At 39.6% G+C, this 21,387-nt stretch overlaps 1 protein-coding gene across 11 annotated transcripts in view; it reads left to right on the top strand.

Annotated features, from left to right (window-relative positions):
* Window positions 1-21,387, top strand: part of CASK (calcium/calmodulin dependent serine protein kinase) — a 235,006-nt gene that overhangs the window by 171,808 nt on the left and 41,811 nt on the right. For all 11 annotated transcript variants that reach the window (XM_076355172.1, XM_076355180.1, XM_076355195.1 and 8 more), the window contains 2 exons: window positions 12,601-12,678; window positions 14,021-14,101. In XM_076355172.1, coding sequence (XP_076211287.1) covers window positions 12,601-12,678; window positions 14,021-14,101 — 159 coding nt within the window. The remainder of the gene's footprint in view (window positions 1-12,600; window positions 12,679-14,020; window positions 14,102-21,387) is intronic.

Consider the following 21,387-nt stretch of genomic DNA (forward strand, 5'->3'; position numbering starts at 1 on the left):
CAGAATTGGGAATGAAGCCTATTTAGGCTTAACCTGAGTCTATAGTTCCTGCTATAGGTCATTAGTCCGCATTGGAAGGGGCGGGGCAAGACAGGGCAAAGGTTATTCTGTGGGGTGTATCAAGGTGTTGTCCATGTAACATAACTCTTTTTATAGCCCTTCCTGTTTTGAGGGATTAGTTTTCCCTGGTGCTTATAGAATCATAGAATCATTTACTTTGGAAAAGACCTTTAAGATCATCAAGTCCAACCATTAATCTAGCACTGCCACGTCCACCACTAAACCATGTCCCTAAGCGCCACGTCTACACGTCTTTTAAATACCTCCAGGGATGGGGACTCAACCACTTCCCCGGGCAGCCAGTTCCAATGCTTGACAACCCTTTTGGTGAAGAAATCTTTCCTAATATTCAATCTAAACCTCTCCTGGCACAACTTGAGGCCATTTCCTCTCCTCCTATCGCTTGTTACTTGGGAGAAGAGACCGACACCCACCTCGCTACAACCTCCTTTCAGGTAGTTGTAGAGAGCGATGAGGTCTCCCCTCAGCCTCCTTTTCTCCAGGCTAAACAACCCCAGTTCCCTCAGCCGCTCCTCATAAGACTTGTGCTCTAGACCCTTCACCAGTTTTGTTGCTCTTCTTTGGACTTGCTCCAGCACCTCAATGTCTTTTATGCTTACTTTTATCTGATCAGCTGCTTGATGTCATCTTTAAAAGGTGGTTTGCCTTGTTTTTGTTAAGATCAGCTTCAATTAGGTATCTGATGTAGCAAAAAAAATGAAGTGACTATGTTATTGAAATAACAGGATTTTTGGGTCCTTGAAATTACGAGTATGTTGAAGTACCTCGTGAAATAATGATCTAAGCCCATGTCCTTCACAACAGTACTACTGGTATATTCCAGAATGAGAGTGGGGGTTTTTTGTTGGGACCATTGAATTTCGTTGTGTTGATTTTCCGACTGCTATGCTTGTTTTCTCGGTACTGCTATGTGCAGAGCAGTACCTTTATCTCATCCTAGTTTTACTTCTTACCTCTTTCCAAAAGAAGTTAAAATGTTTGCAATGTAAAGAGAGAAATATCTGATTTATGATAGAGGAATGGAGTTGAGACCAAAAAAAAAAAAAATAAATGGCTGGAGGGACTTGTGGCAGAGAGTTCCTGAAATAGAAAAATATTAGATGGCATACTGAAGATGTCTTGTAGTGTATAGTGGAGGACTGAAGGGTACCCTGGATATCTGCAGTCAGCTCATGGCTGCAGAAATTGAAGAGTTCCCACCTTCTTTGAGGAGGGAGGAAAACATCTTAGTCAGTCTACTTAAATCTAAATCCTTTTAGTTTTGTCACTATGGTTTTAAAGTATAGCATGTATTTAGTTAAGATTATTCAATCCCAGGCTTTGCTTACCACACTTTTCCAATTTGAGAGAACGTATGTTTACCTACATGTATCGCATATGATGTAGAATTTTGCTAAATTGCAACCTCTTCCTCTTTGGCAAGCTAAATGGTAGTGTCTGGCATATATTTTAACATCTGCTATCACTTGTTAAGAACTGCAGCTTCTACAGTCAATAGAATTTTTATGATGAGCATTAATATGAGGTTTTCTTAAAAGATGAGACAAATTACTAGGTTAGAGTCCTAATTTACAGTGCAATATAATGCTATCAGATACTGGAGTCTGAATTCATTATACATGAATGAGGCATTTAGGGGCACCTGAAATCAAATAGAAGGAAATAATGTCTTTTGTGATTTTGAGGAGTAGCATGAGTGTTTATTATCAGTACTTCTGTGGCACAATTAAAACAAACAAACAAAAAAAAGACTTCTTGGTAAATATGAAGCAAATCAAGAGGCATAATTTAACAGAACTGTTGTGGGGAAAAACCGCACACACCCTGCAGTTTAGTTTGTAAGAATATAGTCCTTTCCCCAGCTCTTTTACCTCTGAAGTGTGAAGGCTTTGAATTTACAGAGTAAGTGCATAGCACATGGTAGTTTCTGCTAAAAAGTAATATGTTCTACAGTAGAGCTAAAATTTGTTCATAGTTCATGTATGCTGAAGGTAAAAAGTTAGCTCCTTGCAAAGAAATAGAACATACAAGTCAGATATTACTGAACATCTTGGCACTTGACCATGTGGTCTGAACCAGTATAAGCATAAGTGTGTCTTTGAATCTGCTTTTAACTACATCAGTTTAAAAAATAAAATTAGATCAAAGATTGATTTAGAACAAACTGAAAATATTTGACGTTCTATGAAGACTGTAAAAAGCAATGTGCCTTGTAATACGCATAAGTAGAAATATTTCCTTTATCATTTTATAAGCTAAAATTGCTGCTTGTCCAAACTAGCAGTATAAGAACTACAGTTAAAAAATGGTTACACCCACATATGTAAGCACAGGGGATTTAGTGTATGGAGCTGCACAGATTTATATAGTCTTATTTTCAGATTGAACTTTGTGTGATTTCCCCACAGTTCATGACTGCCTGCAGTTTTGCTACAGGATTGTAACCTATTGAGAGAATTTAAACTTTGATACATTTTCACTTTTTTAAGTTTTGATCAATAGATAGATACAACAGATACCCCAACATTTAGCTACATAACAGAATGGAAAACCTTTTCAGTGCTCTATACCTTAACCTTCTAGTTCCCCTGGTGTTTCCAAGCATACAAAATATGTCAATGTAAGATTTAGGTGATAAAATATTGAGTGGTAACGTATGTAATGCCCCTTGGCATCTTTGCCTATTGCCAACACTGGCAAAGGGCTGTATGCTTTCCTTCCAACTGTCATGTAACCAAATTGCTTCCAATAGACAGACCCTGTGAAGGCGATGAGGAGGATTTCTTCCTGGGTTCCTTTTTACCCCTTGGATTACTACAAAGGCAATGCATACACAGTCCTTTGGCTGTGCACTTCTTAGGGGTTAGGGGGATGTGTTTTGGCTCTGAAAGGAAGCCTACGGTCATTTCAGGGTTCCACCTTAATAAAACAGTCACCATATCTGTCATTTTCTGTCCTTTAATTTATATTCATCCTCAGTAGAATGAACCTTGATCGTTTGTGCTTTACTAAGATGCTGTTTTGGCAACTCAGTAGGACCATATCCGACAGGCAGTGTTTGTTTTCATGTATAGCACACTGATGGGTCAAGGAATTTTATTCTAGCAGTTCTTGAAGTAGGTCAGTTAATATATTTCCTCCTTCTCCAGTAGTAAGGTATTAACCACTAAGAAACATGTAGTATCCTCTGCGTGCAGCAGAAATGTGGTCATTAACAACCTGCTAACATTTATTAAACATTTTCCAGTTGGCCTTTAGCTTCGTTGGTATGTCAGTTTTGCATGGTCAGAATTTCAGGTTTTGTGTATGCAATATAATGAAATTTGTCATTCTTACTCTCTAGAAGACAATTGTTTGCCAATCGTGTGCAGTGGGAATTGAACTAATACACAGAGAAAAATGTTTTGCCCAGTTTGGTTGGGTTTCCTCTCCTCTCTTCTTCCCCCCAAAAGTTAAGTTCTTGACTGAAAATAAAACAAGCAAAGAAGCCCAAATGTGTAATGGTCTCAAAAAAAGGAAGCAGCTTGGAGTAAAAGCTGAAATTCCATAGGGTTGATTGAGTTTACCTGGCACCATTTTTTCTTACCTGTTGTTGTAGGTAAAGGCATAAGAAAATCTGGTTTTATGTTCATTTCTGACACAGGCAGCAGCAAGTGTACCTCTGTTCTACAAGTAACACTGTATGAATATGTAAGAATACAGATGACTTTTAAAAAGAAATCACAGTTGGCCTACATTTTGCAGATAAAAGTTCCTCTAAAAAGTAAAAGAAGAATAAGCGTATTTCAGTTGTATCACATAAATAATCAAAATTAAAGTGAAATTTGGGGTTCTCTTTGCTACTATAAGAATTTTTTTACATAAAAGATAGTTTATGTGTTGTATGAATGTGAATATGTAGAAAGAAATTGAGTATTTCAAATTAGCATAACCTCTGTCAGGGTTACTGAAAGTCTTGAGTGCCTGAAGTAACAAGTGGCAATGATGGCAGCTGTCAGTTCATAGAATCATAGAATCATTGAGGTTGGAAAAGACCTCTAAGATCATCGAGTCCAACCGTCAACCCAACACCACCATGTCCACTAAACCATGTCCCTAAGTGCCTCATCTACTCGTCTTTTAAATACCTCCAGGGATGGGGACTCCACCACTTCCCTGGGCAGCCTGTTCCAATGTTTCACCACTCTTTCAGTAAAGAAATTTTTCCTTACATCCAATCTAAACCTCCCCTGGCGCAACTTGAGGCCATTTCCTCTCGTCCTATCGCTTGTTACTTCGGAGAAAAGACCAACACCCACCTCGCTACAACCTCCTTTCAGGTAGTTGTAGAGAGCGATGAGGTCTCCCCTCAGCCTCCTTTTTTCCAGGCTGAACAGCCCCAGTTCCCTCAGCCGCTCCTCGTAAGACTTGTTCTCCAGACCCCTCACCAGCCTCGTTGCCCTTCTCTGGACACGCTCCAGCACCTCAACGTCCTTCTTGTAGTGAGGGGCCCAAAACTGAACACAGTATTCGAGGTGCGGCCTCACCAGTGCCGAGTACAGGGGCACGATCACTTCCCTACTCCTGCTGGCCACACTATTTCTGATACAGGCCAGGACGCCATTGGCCTTCTTGGCCGCCTGGGCACACTGCCGGCTCATGTTCAGCCGGCTGTCGACCAGCACCCCCAGGTCCTTTTCCGACAGGCAGCTTTCCAGCCCCTCTTCCCCAAGCCTGTAGCGCTGCATGGGGTTGTTGTGGCCGAAGTGCAGGACCCGGCACTTGTCCTTGTTGAACCTCATACAGTTGGCCTCGGCCCATCCATCCAGCCTGTCCAGGTCCCTCTGCAGAGCCTTCCTACCCTCGAGCAGATCAACACTCCCGCCCAACTTGGTGTCGTCTGCAAACTTACTGAGGGTGCACTCAATCCCCTCATCCAGATCATCAATAAAGATATTAAACAAGACCGGCCCCAGTACTGAGCCCTGGGGAACACCACTCGTGACCGGCCGCCAACTGGATTGAACTCCATTCACCACAACTCTCTGGGCCCGGCCATCCAGCCAGTTTTTGACCCAGCGCAGAGTCCACCTGTCTAAGCCGTGAGCCGCCAGCTTCTCGAGGAGAATGCTGTGGGAGACAGTGTCAAAGGCCTTGCTGAAGTCCAGGTAGACCACATCCACAGCCTTTCCCTCATCCACTAAGTTCTGTGGCATGACAGAAGCAAACTCTTGTCTGTTCAGACAGAATTAATGTACTGTGTCAGACTGTCTTTTTCTGTGAATACTGTGCCAGAGAATCTTCATTTTAGCTGATAAACTACTTCCTGAAACCTTCCATTGAAGTAGTTTTGTTTGCTGTTTAATTGCGCAGCATGTCACTGTGTAAGGAACTTGAATGCAAAGGTTGGTCGTGCTCCTACAATAAGTATATCACACAGAAGAAAGTTTGAAGCTGTGGAGGGCTGTAACCTGTAATGCTCTAGAGGTCACAAAGTAGAGTCTTAAATATGGTTTGGACTTTCATACGGGACGGGACTGTAACGTGTACTGTAGAATTACTCTGGGAAATGAATGTTAGATCGCTGATACTAAAATGGTAACAGGGAGCTTCAGGCACAGTCCTTAACAGTGAAAAACAGGGTTTAAAAGAAGTTGAAGATAAAGCCCCTGCTGACTGTGACCTTGTTATCCAGTGTGTTTTCCAGTAGGATTTGTTACCTTCAGGGATATGTTTCCTTGAGGGCGTAGAATCCCAAGGAAAGAGGCACCCATGGGAAGGTTATAACATTTTGCATGGAAAAGGAGATGCGAAACAGAACTGGCAGAAGAAGGAATGAAGTGGTCTATCAGTTATCTAATTGGCTCTTTAATTTTAGCGCTTCTTTGATATTACTGCTTGTGAATATTATTTCATTCAGTAGGTCATGGATTTCTTTCAGACTTGCAGCACATGAAACCATGGAGTACCACGACAGGGAGCTGTGAAAGGTAACAGAGCAACAAGCCTATTTGTTAGTAAATGTTGCTGTGCAAGGGGCAGCACCTCCACCCGAGAATTTTTAGATGGTACAAAAACCTAAAAGTGATGAAAAACAGTCCTCTAATATCACTGTGTTGCATATGGTTATATTGTTCAGAAAGCAAAAGTCAAATATATAAGGGCATGTTTTAATGATTATTTTTAGATGTTTCAATTTGGGGATTTAATATTTGAGGTTGGCAACCCAGTATCTGTCTGTCTGAATTACAACTGAATCCTCACAAAAATGTGTATTTGTGTTGAAAGATCATGGGGTTTTATGCTCTAGCAGTTCAGTAGCTCTTGTTTTAACAAAAGTTTCTTGTTTGCATTGCAGACACTTACAGATTTTGGATAGATAAAATACTGATTTCACTGTGTGATCTAACTTTGATTACATTCAAGATTAGACCAGGCAGTGAGGCTAAATTTCTGCTAGTTGTTATGTATCTAAATTTTTCAGTGTGACATTGAATGGGGGTTGTGTTCGGACAGTGTTCTGACTCCTCTTACAGGAAATGGTTAAAAAGGAATTTCTGCACATCTGAAAAACTAGTCAGAGAGAATAGTTTGTTGTTTTGTCTCGCCTGCCTGATTGTGGATTAAGCTTTGGGCTGTCTGCTTTTAAATATCAGAAGAAACGAGTTCCCTTTATACAGGCAGAAGACAAAAAGTCTTGACTCCTACGAAGAAAGCTGGTCAACTGATAGTGATGCTACTTGACATGTTGTGGGTATTCTTTTCATAGCATTTGTGTTTTAGCATGCAAAATTTAAAGTAAAACTTGTCTTCTTAAGAAGCCGTACTATTCTGTTAATTAGCTATAATGTCCATTCATGTTTGTTATATCAAGTTTTATTAATATATCAGTTGTGATTGTTAAGCTTTTCTAGACCAAGCTCTTAATTTTGATTTTCTGTGTAGCAAATACAGAAGAACTGGTGCTGAGGAGCAAGACTGAGATGCAAAGTATTCAAAAGTCTGGAAATTCCAAAGGTTACAATTGCTGTGGCATTTTACAACAATTATTTTTTTTAATTATTAGAAATTTTTAATTGTTCTGCTTATGCCTATTGCTGAGTGAAATTGTTGGAGGTTGGGCTACTGGGGGGACGGGGCAGAGTTGTTTGCTATCACTTCAAAATAGAGTGTCCCAGCAAAAAGAAAGCCCATCATTAGGGCACATACAGAATTTGCCCTGCTGAAAGTCTGTTGGTATTACATAGAAAAGGATTCTGTTGAGGACAGTGAAGAATGAACCAGTTAATTCTGTTCCACAAGAAACCACCTTTGATATGGTCCCTGAAGGACTTAGGGTTGCAGGGCTGCTGAAAGACAACAGCATTGTAAACAGGCTGGTTTTCTGGGATTAAAATTGTGTAGCTAACTGCACATAGTAATGTGTTCTGTACCACAGGAGTATATAAAGCCTGGCTGTTATGGTCATTAATGTTTAGGTTAATCTATGATGTGTGCAAACAGGTTTCATTCAGAGTTTTCTTAAACATTTTGTAAAATGTTCGTGCAAGAATGTGTTGGATTCTTACGTCCAAGGGAACAGATGTTCTTGTTAATGTGTATAAATGAAACCTCTAACTTCACATGCTTTCAGAGACAAATTATGGAGCTGTAAATTCCTTCTTCTAAATTGCTTCTGCTATAGCTATTGTTTAAGGGCAAAAATATTTGAAAAATATTGCAAAACAGTCATTTTTCAAAGATTGCAAAGAACGTAGGACTGCTTCACCAGTTCTGGTGCATTAATGCATAGCATAAGCTTTACTCCTGTTACCAGCTTCTGCTGTGTTCTGGCAGAAAGCTTCTAATCATCTTCTGTAACCAGTAAAGACTAATTATTGTTAGAGTTAATGTGTTTTTTGAAATACGCTTAATAACATAATGCTAAAAAATTCTGTCCAGACTGAACACATAGTTACTAAAATTGGAAATGAGAGATACAAAATAATATTCTGGATTCGTCCTTCTGTTTATATAAGTACCTACCAAACAAGAGACACTTTAGAACCAGACTTTTTCTTTAACGTCCAAAAAAATTCTGTGAAAGCATTGTTGAAATGGTATATTGAAAAAATTAAAATATAAAGCAAGTACTAAGAGGTACTAATGCTTCCTTTGTTTCTGGGTTTACTTATCATTACTTGACATGCTTTTAAAGATACGTATCTTGGTTTTATGTTCTTATTTTTGCTTTGACCGCATAAACAGTTAATGTAGAAATAGTACTTCCGATACAATCTTGTACATAATATTATTTTAATTTCTCCTAAGGGTGCATTAGAAATACATAACAACATATGAACCTGAACAAGATAAATGGTTCACAGGGTATTGCTGTGTATGTATTTATAGATTTGAAAACAGTCTTGTAATTTTACTGTCTTCAGTGTGTAATAATTGCATTTGTCTTGTGTATTGTAATTTGTGCCACTACTCTCCAAAATAATTTAGTGTTACAAGAGAGAAATTGCGTGGCCTGAACAAAAGGTTGTTTCTAGATGAGATGTGAAAATAGACAGAGACAGTTTGGTAACAACACTGATTGTCTCCACTAGGAAATTTTTCTGTTGCTAACATGAATTGTCAGTAATAAGTACAGCTGTTTTGTTGTTAAAAAGGGATTAAAAACAGTTTCAGGTCAAGACAGTGTTCACCATCATTTCAAGAACCACAATTAAAACCGAAGAGTTTGTGGCCCATCTATAAAAAGACAACGAAACCTTGACATGATGAAAGCCACGGACAGATCCTGTTTTAAAAGTAATTCAGAGCACAGAGATAGTAACAACTAGCTGAACATCTACAGTGTGTTTAAAAAAATATTGTATAGGAATTGACAAACTACATGTTTCTTTATGTCATTTGGATTTTCTCATGTGGAAATCTTCTTTGACTTCACATACAAAAATAAATCTTTCACTACTGCTATTGGCTCCCTTTAGGATAATTCATAAAACACCAGTTTTATTGATATAGATATAATTTTCCAACAAATTACAAAATAAATTATTTACACTGAAATTTTAAAGCTTAATCTGTTGCTTATGGAATATGTGGCTAGGAGAAGCAATTATGTAGCCTGGTCCCCTTCTAAGCAAAAAAGTCCATGAACTAACTTGAATTAGAGTATACCATTTCAAAAATGTCTGTTTCTGATTTTTAAAAATTCCCAAGAGAGTAAATCAATTACACCCTTAATTACCTGCAATGTTGATATTTGTGCTTTAATTCTACTCTGAATTTGTCCTGACTACTTCCTTTTACTCAGATCATGTGATAGTTTTGTCATTTAAACTGAATTCCCTTATATTATCAAACTTCTGTCGTCTTTAAGCATTTTATAATATACTAGGGGGAGAGATGATTGATCTTTTTGGAAAGCTTTTTCTGAGCCCTCTCTGCCTCTTGACATCCTTCCTGTGTTTCGAATGTAGAACTGAACAGTGATCTATTGTGGGCACGCCACAAACACAGATAACAATCTTATTTCTTAATTGATATTCCCATTATGGTATGGCATTTGGCTGTAGCCTCCCCTGGGAGAAACTAATACGTAGCTGGCTTTATGCTTTCTGGCTGCCTGAGATTCCCCCTTCCCCCTGCCAAGATAGTTCCTCCTCTTTTAAGTATTACTTGTATTCTTTGTTCTTAGATGTATGATCTTTTATTTGGGCAGAAAATATGCTTTTCTTCTTCCTTGCATGCAGAGGTTAAAGTGATGGTTAACCCTGTTAAACAAATGAAAAAGTGTATTTCTTTTTTTCTTAAATCAGTATACCTTCATGAAATGTCCCTGGGTTTAATTAGGAATTTACCATTTAAAAATGCATTTCAACTTGGAGAGGTTCAAGTTTCTTTTCAGATTTATTGTGGGTTTTGTTTGCTTCTTGCTTTTTAGTGTTAAGGTTGAACAGAATTTTAGAGAAAAACACATTATACTCATGGTAAAAATGTAATGTGGTGTAGGCTGTTCGCATAGTGTTTCCATTAGACACTGGAATGAGTGCCTTCCACTGTAATGAGCTTTAGAGGTAGAGTACCCAATAAGATTCTCTAGAAGAGATCTGCTCTTGCTAGTGAAGCTATCAAAAATACATCCTTTCTCTAGTTGAGACTGTCTTCTGCTCCCAGAAACAATGAATGGATCCCGTGGCTTTGGTAATATATAGGCTTTAAGCCTTAATGCAAATTTGAAGGTTTTTCTTTTAAGTACTGTCAGAGTCCCTCCTGATGGTTTGGTGCCTTGGAAGCAAATCTCAGTAAGTAGCGCTCCTGGAAGACGAAATTTAAGTGCCATGCCTCAGCACGAAGGCGCTACGGAAAAATAAACGCACCCTTGTTTAGTCTGAACTTTGCCTTGATTTTTTTCTAAACATTCTTAGAGGCACTTTGCTTCCTACTTTCCTTTTTGCCTCCTTCCTAGTCTCAGAGGATAACTTATCCTCTCCCATGATAGTGAGAAAAAACTGTTTCTGTAAACTGCCGGTTGTTTTGGATCACAGTAACGTAGCGACTTGAGTGAAATCAGCAACGTCAGCAACTTAGCTTTTAAACAATTGCTCGAAATAACTAATAAAAATAGTTTCATGCGAACTTTTCTGTAATTTCATTAATCTTAAACAGGATGTGTGTGTGACTCTTTTAGAAAAATACATTCAATAATATTCATGTTGGGGTCATGCATTTTCAGTGGCTCCTACTGCGCTTTACTCAGTACACAGTGCTTGTTGCAGTTTCTTAACAGGTGTATAAATGTGATAATAATTTGGGGTTGCTGGAGTTTGGGTGGGTTTTGTTTAGTTATTTAAGAAAAGGTAAAAACAAATAAATGTGTATGCAACAAAAGTATCTCCTGAACTATAAGCTAGCAGAAAGCTTTTATTTTAAAAACTTCAGCAGTGGTCAAGGCTGCTTAAACTGTTGAGTATAGCAGTGTTTTGCCAGGACAAGGTGAAGTTGTTAGATGTGGAAGAAACTGATTTAGCTTAACTTTTCTACTTTTCTTTCCCCAGCACAGTGGTATAACTGTCCTGCAGGCAATGTTTTTTGGAAGTGACATTGTTTCTTCTTCTTGTATTTATTTGTGTATGGACTTGAACTGTTCAACATGTGCATTAGATTGTTAAGGAACACAAGGAAAATGATGATGATATTGGATTGCATTTATTGCAATTTACATCTCTTCTAAAACTGAATGGTATTTCATGTGAGAAAGAGAAGAGGGCACTTCTGTAGCTTCACAAGATTCCGTTTTTCAAACATCCAAGGCCGTCCTCAGCCAAATGATGGAGCTGTGAGCTTCTCAGAGGAAGAGAACTCCTTGCTGAGCAGTCTAAACGGGCGGTTCTTATCCACTCATCCTTTACAGTGTCAGGATTTGCTGAAGGTGTTAGAGTCCCTTGTGTATTTTGAATGTTTGTTTACACACACTATTTTGAATTTCAGTTGAATTTTGAGTATTTCCAAATTGAGAGATTCCACAATTTCCCTGGGCAACTTGTTGCAGTGTTTCACCACACTCACTGTGATAACAATTTCTCTAATATCCTAAAAATAGCTATTTGTATCTTTTTTCTGTCTTATATTTCAAAGAAGTAGTCTAACATAAATAGAATTAATTACAGGCACGACCATCTTTATATTGTTTGAAATGTAAGCCAAAAGGTTTTTTATTTTAAAATAGTACTTATTACAGTGCCTTTTTATTCTTAAGTATACATTTATTTCTTTAAAACGTGCACAATCTTTTAGGTTTGTATGAAAGAGAGCCTGTAATATCTATCTCTAATTTGAAATTGAAGATAGATGTCTCTCCTGTTGTGTTTTGCATAGTTGAGGGGGTTTTAAAAGTTTTTTTAAAAAAATAATTAACCTGGAAGGTTTACAATTTCCTATTTAAATACATTGGCATTCTTCTGTCCAGTAGAAAATCCTAGTAAAATAAGGGTACTCGGTTTTTGTGAGCCCTCTTTTCTTGGAAGGATTTGGTTTTCTCTTCTCCAAAGACTTAGGCTTTTGTAGCTTTCTGTCTTCAAGAGCATTTTCCCATATTCTGAGGTTTATTTCAATTACTGTTTGGAATGTCTGATGATTGATTTATTGAGAAAAGTGGGATATGCAGATCAATTTGATTTGATTTTATAGCAGCATGTATCATTTACAGCATTTATTCAAGATTCATAGGATCACTTCTAGTAGAAGAATATAGTTTCTGTAAATCTGTAGAAAAAGCATGGGAGGCTTGCAGAATCCCTTAACCTCCTGAACTTTCCCATGTCATCCTATGAACTCTGAATCTATGGCACCATTCAAATCAGGAAATGTTTAAAAATGAAAAGCCAAAACCCAAAGCTGCTAGATTTTGTACACAAAACATCTGTGGGACTTGCAGTTTAACAGTCGTCTTAATCATGGTAACATAAGCAGGCTATTGTTAGCCCTCATCATTATGTTATATAAAGTAGCATATGATTTCAGTAGTTTGTTTTCTTGTTATTTCAGCTTTATGACAAAATAAACACAAAATCTTCACCACAAATCAGGAATCCTCCAAGTGATGCTGTACAGAGAGCCAAAGAGGTAATGGCTTTAGAATATATTTTTTACTTTGAAAGTTTGATTGTATTTAAAGTGGAACTTTTTTTTCTTCATTAAGATACTGATATGTATTCTGGCCCATAATCTGAATTATTTCTGGAATTCTACCGTTGCTTGCTTAAGTTACATAACATGTTGCATAACCTTGCAGAATTCCATTATGTCTGTAAGGATTATATGTATTACTCAGTTTCATCATTTAACCTTTGCTGCAACAATAGCCGTCTTAAAAGGAACGCTCCTGTTTGGCAAATGCAGTATCTTCCATGTTCAGTTTATATATTACTTAGTCACAAAAAAAGATATGTTTTTAGGTATCAGCTTTTTAAATTGAAAGAACAAGTTTATCATAGATAGTTCTAAGAAGAGCAGACCTAGAAATACAATGAAGGTGGCCCATTAAGATGAAAGATAGATAGACTCAGATGTTCTTAATTCTTATACCTGGCAAATAGTATTTTATTTGTTTATTTATTGCAAGTAGTAAACAAAGCATAGTATTAATATACTATCAGTAAAAATAAGTACAGTTGTTGCAGGTAATGTCATAGGAAAACATTGTTTATAGTGCTATTAAAAATAGAATGAACAGGAAGACTAAAACACTGTGTAATAACTGCAGTCACACTGATAGACACCCCGAAGTCCTATTCTGCAAAATTTCCTGGCAGTTAATCCTGGGAGGTGCTTCCAGAAGCAAAATACTCTGCTTTCGTTGTCCAAGTAGTTGCATGTGGAAATTAAAGGTGAAAGTATCAGGTGGCAGCCAAATGCCTCCTGCCTCCTCCTTCCCCCAGTGATAAGCTGAAGTATGGCTCAGATTTTATAAAATCTGGAGCTTGGAGGTGGGGTAGCAGATGGCCCACCTACACTTGATGTCTTTAACAGTTTAATTTCTGGAGAGAAGGTTTTATGAGTATTTTTAATTCTGCTTTTAAACTGATTGTTTTAATAAGTTGAGACCATGTGTGAAAGTAGCAAGTGGTGGTGGTGGTGTGTGTCACCTATAAGTTAGCGCTTCATTTCTGTCTCCATATATTTAGCTGTTGGAGGAATACTGTCAATTGAAAAAAGAGCAACTGTTTCCTTCAAATTTCTGCTTTAATTTCTCTCAGAAAGAAAATTGAAATTAGGTATTTTATTCTCTTGGACTTGGGGGCGGGGGTTAGGGGGCACATTTTCCTAAGCCTTTTCCTGTCAAAAACATTATTTTCTATAATCATTTGGAGATATTCTGACTGACCAGTGAGGGTTTTCATTTCTTTGATTAATAGCTTTATTTAAAAGAAAGTTACTATGGGCATTTCTCCTACTTGTTTTGCAGGTATTGGAAGAAATTTCATGTTACCCAGAGAACAATGATGCAAAGGAGCTAAAGCGTATTTTAACACAACCTCATTTCATGGTAAGCAAATGCTACTCTTGTGGGGGGGGGGGGGGGGGGGGGGGGTTGGTTTTCAGGGTTTTTTTAATATTCTTTATGTTAGAAAACTTAAGTTCAGTAAGTTCTCCCTAAAATCTACAGGTGATGAAACTGCATACAATGCAATATACCTATTAATAAATATTTCTAATCTGCTGGTCTGGCAAAATAGTTTCTATTACTACTACTACTACTGGTCCCCATTACTGTGCTGAAAACTGTCAACAGTTTGGAGTAATCTAATTATGGAGCAGTTTCACTGTCTTTTTGGGGGGAGCTGCATTGCACACAGAAAGAAGAATGAATCCTTTTGGATGTTCATAGGTAGAGCTGGGGTCCTCCTTTTTCTTTTTCCCAAGGTCGTCTTAGGATAAAGGTGTATGAAGTCATTGCAAAATAAGTGTTTATTTAACATTATTTTACAATAAATCAATAGCTCATACAGTCTAGTGAATTTGTGTTACGTATCAACTCCTACTGTGTCTGTTTCACAAACCTGATTTGTGGGCAGTAATTGTCCTAAGTTCAGGGATGTGACTACTTAACTTTGTTCCAGTTACTGAAGTCCAGTCTTTTGAAACTACTTAAAGGATTTCTTTTGTTTATGCTGTGGATGAAGTTGATAAGTTCAGAAATAAAAGTGTTTGCTTAAAACTGCTATACACTATTGTCAGTTTAAAATCATGAATTGGACTTTCCCTAACACAAGGATTATATGCAGGGGGCTTTGTGGAATTTGCTCACCTGAAAGCTGAATTACTGTAAATCTGAAGGCTAAACCTAATTTCCAGGAAAGAGTGAGCTGAAACCAACCTCATATTCAGGTATAAGATGAAATCTGGATAGCTGCATGTCCCAGTGTGTTCTTTTGATGGCCACTGTAGCTTCGGGTGCATTTATTTTAGTACTTTAAATCAGATCAGGAGTGTGTTTTTGAAGTGAATCTCCTGATTGTCCCCTTAAAATGCTTTGGCTTGTATCATGTAAGAGTCTCAAAGCATGCAAACTAGACTCCTTTCAGATAAAGTTAAACTCAAAGATGTACACCAGAAGCTCAGCCAGTGTAATCCAGCAGCTGATGGACATGCAGTCCACAGGGCAAGATGGAAGCTGGTCAGAAGTAAAAACTCCTGCAATGCGTTCAGTGTGTACATTGGGTCCTCGCTAACCCAATTGTTTTACTTGTCGATCCATTCCTATTTCATTGCACTGATTGCTAATGCAGACATTGGCTTTTTATGTTGTACTCAGCGACACAGTGATATGTCATTGCCTGGAGATGATACCTATCCTGAAGTCTGTAACAAATCTGCTTCAATGTTTAACAGGAATACTTCCTTGAAATAGAACATAATACAAGGTGGAATGGTACTCAGCCATATTGTAAGAACGATTTTAAAAAAAAAAAATTGGGGGGCGGGGGGGGGAACCCAAGAACAATACTCTCTGGTGCTCAACTTCTTTATTGGGAATCTGACAGGTTCATCTGATTTACCTTTTTTTGCGTAATTACCACACAGTATTGCAAAAACATTAGGCACTGTGGAGAAAGAGCATTTTTTTAAGTATAAATTATTTTCAGAGTAGGCATCAATAAAAATGATTGTGGCATATAAAAAATTAATGTATCGAATCAAGCGACAAGAAAAGTGAGTTAGAAATCATCTTTTATAGGTACCTCTGTTTCCACCTGATAACCACATAAATTTAAAACCATCTGTCAGAATTCTTTTGCTGCAGTTCTATAAAAAGTATTTTTTTATAAGGAATAAGCCACAATTCTGTAACAAGTATTTTTGATGAGGAGTAATTTCAGTAAGTTAGGCTATGGCATGCCAACCTAAATTGCTAGTTGATGGAGTCCCATCCCTTCTCCCCATGTTTCATCTTCTCCCTTGCAGCTGTTCTCACATTCATCTGACACTGCACTTCGGTATTGCACTGTGCTAAACTAGTAGAAAACTGCTCCAACAAAACAATGATCAGTTTAGCAAAAAGAATTAGGGACAACTGGAAAACTGCCAGAGCCAGAATGAGCAAGGGGACAGAAACACGCAGTCCAGGATAGGGAGGAATGGCACAAACACATAAAGCAGCAGTTAAGTCAGCATATGTTGCAGTGGAACCACACCTTTAGGGTGCGGACACCAAAGAGTCTCCAGATGTCAGAGGCAATCCCATCCTCTCCCATCATTCCCACTCCTGTTCCCAGACACACCTTTTATAAGGTAGCAGACCTTACAAAATTATTCTTAGGTACGTGGCATTCTGCCGAACTTTCCTTCAGAGCCAAAGCCTTTAAAATGGGTACTCTTAGGAAAGGAAGTAGTTGTATAAAACGATATTGTCAGCCTACACTCAGTGTGGTTACCAAGCATTGTACAGAGCAATACTCCGATTAGTAAGTTGCTGAGCTCTGATGCGCAGAGACTGAAGCAATAAGGTGTAATAAGTATGATCATGTGCGTTAACACCTGTATGATAACAGAGTATTTTACTATTATTTATATTATTATCTAATCGGAAGACAGTGGAGTATAGTCTGTCTCATTTACTTAAACACAGTGTTAGCGGTTTAGACTACGTATAGACCTTTAGAGAACCAAAGCCAATAAAGTATGTGTTTGTAAGTACTCTTACTGGGACTGAGACCTTCAAGTTCAAAGGGTTTTTTTGTTTTAGTTTTGTTTTACCCTTGTGTGCCTTAGAATCATAGAATCATTGAGGTTGGAAAAGACCTCTAAGATCATCGAGTCCAACCATCGACCCAACACCACCACGCCCACTAAACCATGTCCCTAAGTGCCTCATCTACACGTCTTTTAAATACCTCCAGGGATGGGGACTCAACCACTTCCCTGGGCAGCCTGTTCCAATGTTTCACCACTCTTTCAGTAAAGAAATTTTTCCTCACGTCCAATCTAAACCTCCCCTGGCGCAACTTGAGGCCATTTCCTCTCGTCCTATCGCTAGTTACTTGGGAGAAGAGACCAACACCCACCTCGCTACAACCTCCTTTCAGGTGGTTGTAGAGCATAATAAGGTCTCCCCTCAGCCTCCTCTTCTCCAGACTAAACAGTCCCAGTTCCCTCAGCCGCTCCTCATAAGACTTGTGCTCCAGACCCTTCACCAGCTTCGTTGCCCTTCTCTGGACACGCTCCAGCACCTCAACGTCCTTCTTGTAGTGAGGGGCCCAAAACTGAACACAGTATTCGAGGTGCGGCCTCACCAGGGCCAAGTACAGGGGCACGATCACTTCCCTACTCCTGCTGGCCACACTATTTCTGATACAGGCCAGGACGCCATTGGCCTTCTTGGCTGCCTGGGCACACTGCCGGCTCATGTTCAGCCGGCTGTCGACCAACACCCCCAGGTCCTTTTCCGACAGGCAGCTCTCCAGCCCCTCTTCCCCAAGCCTGTAGCGCTGCATGGGGTTGTTGTGGCCGAAGTGCAGGACCCGGCACTTGGCCTTGTTGAACCTCATACAGTTGGCCTCGGCCCATCGATCCAGCCTGTCCAGGTCCCTCTGCGGAGCCTTCCTACCCTCGAGCAGATCAACACTCCCGCCCAACTTGGTGTCGTCTGCAAACTTACTGAGGGTGCACTCAATCCCCTCATCCAGATCATCAATAAAGATATTAAACAAGACCGGCCCCAAAACTGAGCCCTGGGGAACACTGCTTGTGACCGGCCGCCAACTGGATGTAACTCCATTCACCACAACTCCCTGGGCCCAGCCGTCCAGCCAGTTTTTGACCCAGTGCAGAGTCCACCTGTCTAAGCCGTGAGCCGCCAGCTTCTCTAGGAGAATGCTGTGGGAGACAGTGTCAAAGGCCTTGCTGAAGTCCAGGCAGACCACATCCACAGCCTTTCCCTCGTCCACTAGGCGGGTCACCTGGTCATAGAAGGAGATCTGGTTGCTCAAGCAGGACCTGCCTCTCATGAATCCGTGCTGGCTGGGCCTGATCCCCTGGTTGTCCCGCACATGCCTTGTGAGCGCCCTCAAGATGAACCGCTCCATAGTCTTCCCTGGCACCGAGGTCAGGCTGACAGGCCTGTAGTTCCCCGGATCCTCCTTCCGGCCCTTCTTGTAGATGGGTGTCACGCTGGCAAGCCTCCAGTCATCCAGGACCTCCCCCGTTAACCAGGACTGCTGATAAATGATGGAGAGTGGCTTGGTGAGCACCTCCGCCAGCTCCCTCAGCACTCTCAGGTGGATCCCATCCAGCCCCATAGACTTGTGAGCATCCAGGTGGCGTAGCAGGTTGTTAACTGCTTCCTCTTGGATTATGGGGGGTTCATCCTGCTCGCCGTCCCTGTCTTCCAGCTCGGGGGGCCGAGTACCCTGAGGATAACTGGTCTGCCTGTTAAAGACTGAGGCAAAGAAGGCATTGAGTACCTCAGCCTTTTCCTCATCCTCGGTGACAATGTGTGTGTGTGTGTGTGTCCGCATCCAATAAAGGATGGAGATTCTCCTTGGCTCTGTTTTTGTTATTAATATATTTGTAAAAACATTCTTTGTTGTCTCTAATGACAGTGGCCAGATTGCATTCTAGCTGGGCTTTTGCCTTTCTCATTTCCCCTCTGCATGACCTAACGAGATCCCTGTACTCTTCTTGAGTCGCCTGCCCCTTCTTCCACAAGCGGTAAACTCTCCTTTTTTTCCTGAGTCCCAGCAAAAGCTCCCCATTCAGCCAGGCCGGTCGTCTTCCCCGCCCGTTCTTCTTACGGCGTACAGGGACAGCCTGCTCCTGCGCCTTTAAGACTTCCTTCTTGAAGACCATCCAGCCTTCCTGGACCCCTTTGCCCTTCAGGACTGTCTCCCAAGGGACTCTCTCAACCAGTGTCCTGAACAGACCAAAGTCTGCCCTTCGGAAGTCCATGGTTGCGATTTTGCTGGCCCCCCTCCTTACTTCACCAAGAATCAAGAATTCTACCATTTCATGGTCGCTAAGCCCAAGATGGCCTCCAACCACCACATCTCCCACCAGTCCTTCTCTGTTTGTAAACAGCAGGTCGAGCGAGGCACCTCCCCTGGTAGGCTCACTTACCAGCTGTGTCAGGAAGTTGTCTTCCACACACTCCAGGAACCTCCTAGACTGCTTCCTCTCTGCCGTGTTGTATTTCCAGCAGACGTCCGGGAAGTTGAAGTCCCCCACGAGAACAAGGGCTAGTGATTGTGAGACTTCTGCCAGCCGCTTGTAGAATGCTTCATCCACCTCTTCATCCTGGTTGGGTGGTCTATAACAGACTCCCAGCAGGATGTCTGCCTCGTTGGCCTTCCCCCTCATCCTTACCCATAAACACTCGACCGTATCATCATCACAGTCGTTGAGCTCTAGACTATCGAAACACTCCCTAACATACAGAGCCACCCCACCGCCTCTCCTTCCTCGCCTGTCCCTTCTGAAGAGTTTATAGCCATCCATTGCAGCACTCCAATCGTGGGAGTCACCCCACCATGTTTCTGTGATGGCGACTAAGTCATAGCTATAGCTTATGGGTACAGGTATAAATTATAAGTTTAGTCTGTACATGCTTAACATTTTAATTTAAACGTGTATAAATTTTGCATAAAGGTCTTTCAGTAGATAATTAATTTAAGAATTCTTTAAAAGTTGATCAAGTACCTCATTTATTGTGTACAAATTTCAAGGAGCTTTTATTCCATTACACAACTTTGAGTAGTTTTTCTAATGTGCCAGTTTTGTCTGTAAAAGGTTCTATTATATATGTTTAGTATGTGGCAGCAATTGAAACATTTGCTGTACTAGGTGACTTTTAGTTAATTACATATTGAAGTTTTATCCATCATCATGTGCCTTCCTACGCTGTTCTTTGCAGACAATGATCCTGCGTTACAGTAGAAAGTAGCTGTTCTCACTAAACTTATTTTCAGCAGGATTATCATGTTCTGCAAAGGAAAAAAAATCTAAATTATCAAAATTAACAAATTCATGAAAACAAGTATTTTTAAGTAAAGTCCAATAGCAGTCTTTATATTAAATGTTTTCAATGTTTAAATTGAGCTTGCTGTACTTTAACATCTGTTGTTTCTGAATTTGCGTTAATTTTTGTTAACACATTCAGAAGTCATCTAGTATAATTATGAACCTTTAAAAATGTTCAAATTACCCTATTTTTATCTCCTACAAGGTGTATATTATTGCTAAAAATATAATATAATGCAAGACAAGTATTTGATGTGAAGCAAATGTAAAGCCCTGAATTACATAAGAAATGTAATATTAAAGCATGGAGACTATAACAGATACAGGCAGGTACACGAAGTTGATAGATGGAGCTGAAGGAAGCACGGAAGATTGTCCTACTCTGTTAAAGAGTGCTTGCGCACAAAGCCAAGACCACACACACTCCTAGAACGGATGTTTTTTGTAACAGCCAGAGTTAAGGCATGATTGCACATGGATGCTCTTGTCTTACTTTGGACAACTGCAAACAGTTTTCAGATACTAGAATGAGAATTAAGCTAAATCCCTAAACCTATATAGGAATATTCACACATAAGTTTACACCCAATTAAATAAATCAAATTAAGAATTGATTTAATTAAAGTGGTTAACTTACATATGGTCCAGGTCCCTAAAGATAAAATGTTGCTTCAGTAGTACAGACTAATGCAGAGGAATTGTTGCAAGTTTGAGCTTAGTGGTTGACAAAATACGATGAAAACCAGAAAATGCAGATACAGTTTAGTATTTAACTAAAAATAGTATTTGTGTAGGTGGGCTTGAAACACTGGAAAAACAGGAGGGAATGAGAGCAGAGCATTGCTAGTTTAGGGAATTCCGTTCCATCATTATAATGCTGAATTCCCAACTATAGTTTGAAACTGATTTGAGGAAATGGAACTTAAACTGTTTATAAAGTTATCTTTTATAACATGGTACACTTTAGAAGTGCTAGCTTGGGAAAAAATTTAGGATTTTGTAGAGGCCGTGAAAATCCCATTTCTGTCTTGGATTCTGCTTCAGAAATACATCTTGTAGGGATGGTTTTTTATCACTTTTTTCAGTTTAAGTTCTGCTTAAACATTTTAATTGAAGACTAAGATATTGCAGAGTCAGATTTCTCTGCCAAAACAAATTCTAGATGGTCAATCTCAAGCCTTGCAAGATTGATGGGTTTTGCAAGTTAAGAACTATGAGCACTGAAATGAAAATTAACAAGATGTTAACTATAATATAGATTGACCTAACTGCGGCGGTGGCTGATATCTCTACTATTGTAGAGGATATTGTAAGAAT

The sequence above is a fragment of the Aptenodytes patagonicus genome, chromosome 1 (genome assembly GCF_965638725.1).
Source record: "Aptenodytes patagonicus chromosome 1, bAptPat1.pri.cur, whole genome shotgun sequence".
Classification (NCBI taxonomy): domain Eukaryota; kingdom Metazoa; phylum Chordata; class Aves; order Sphenisciformes; family Spheniscidae; genus Aptenodytes; species Aptenodytes patagonicus.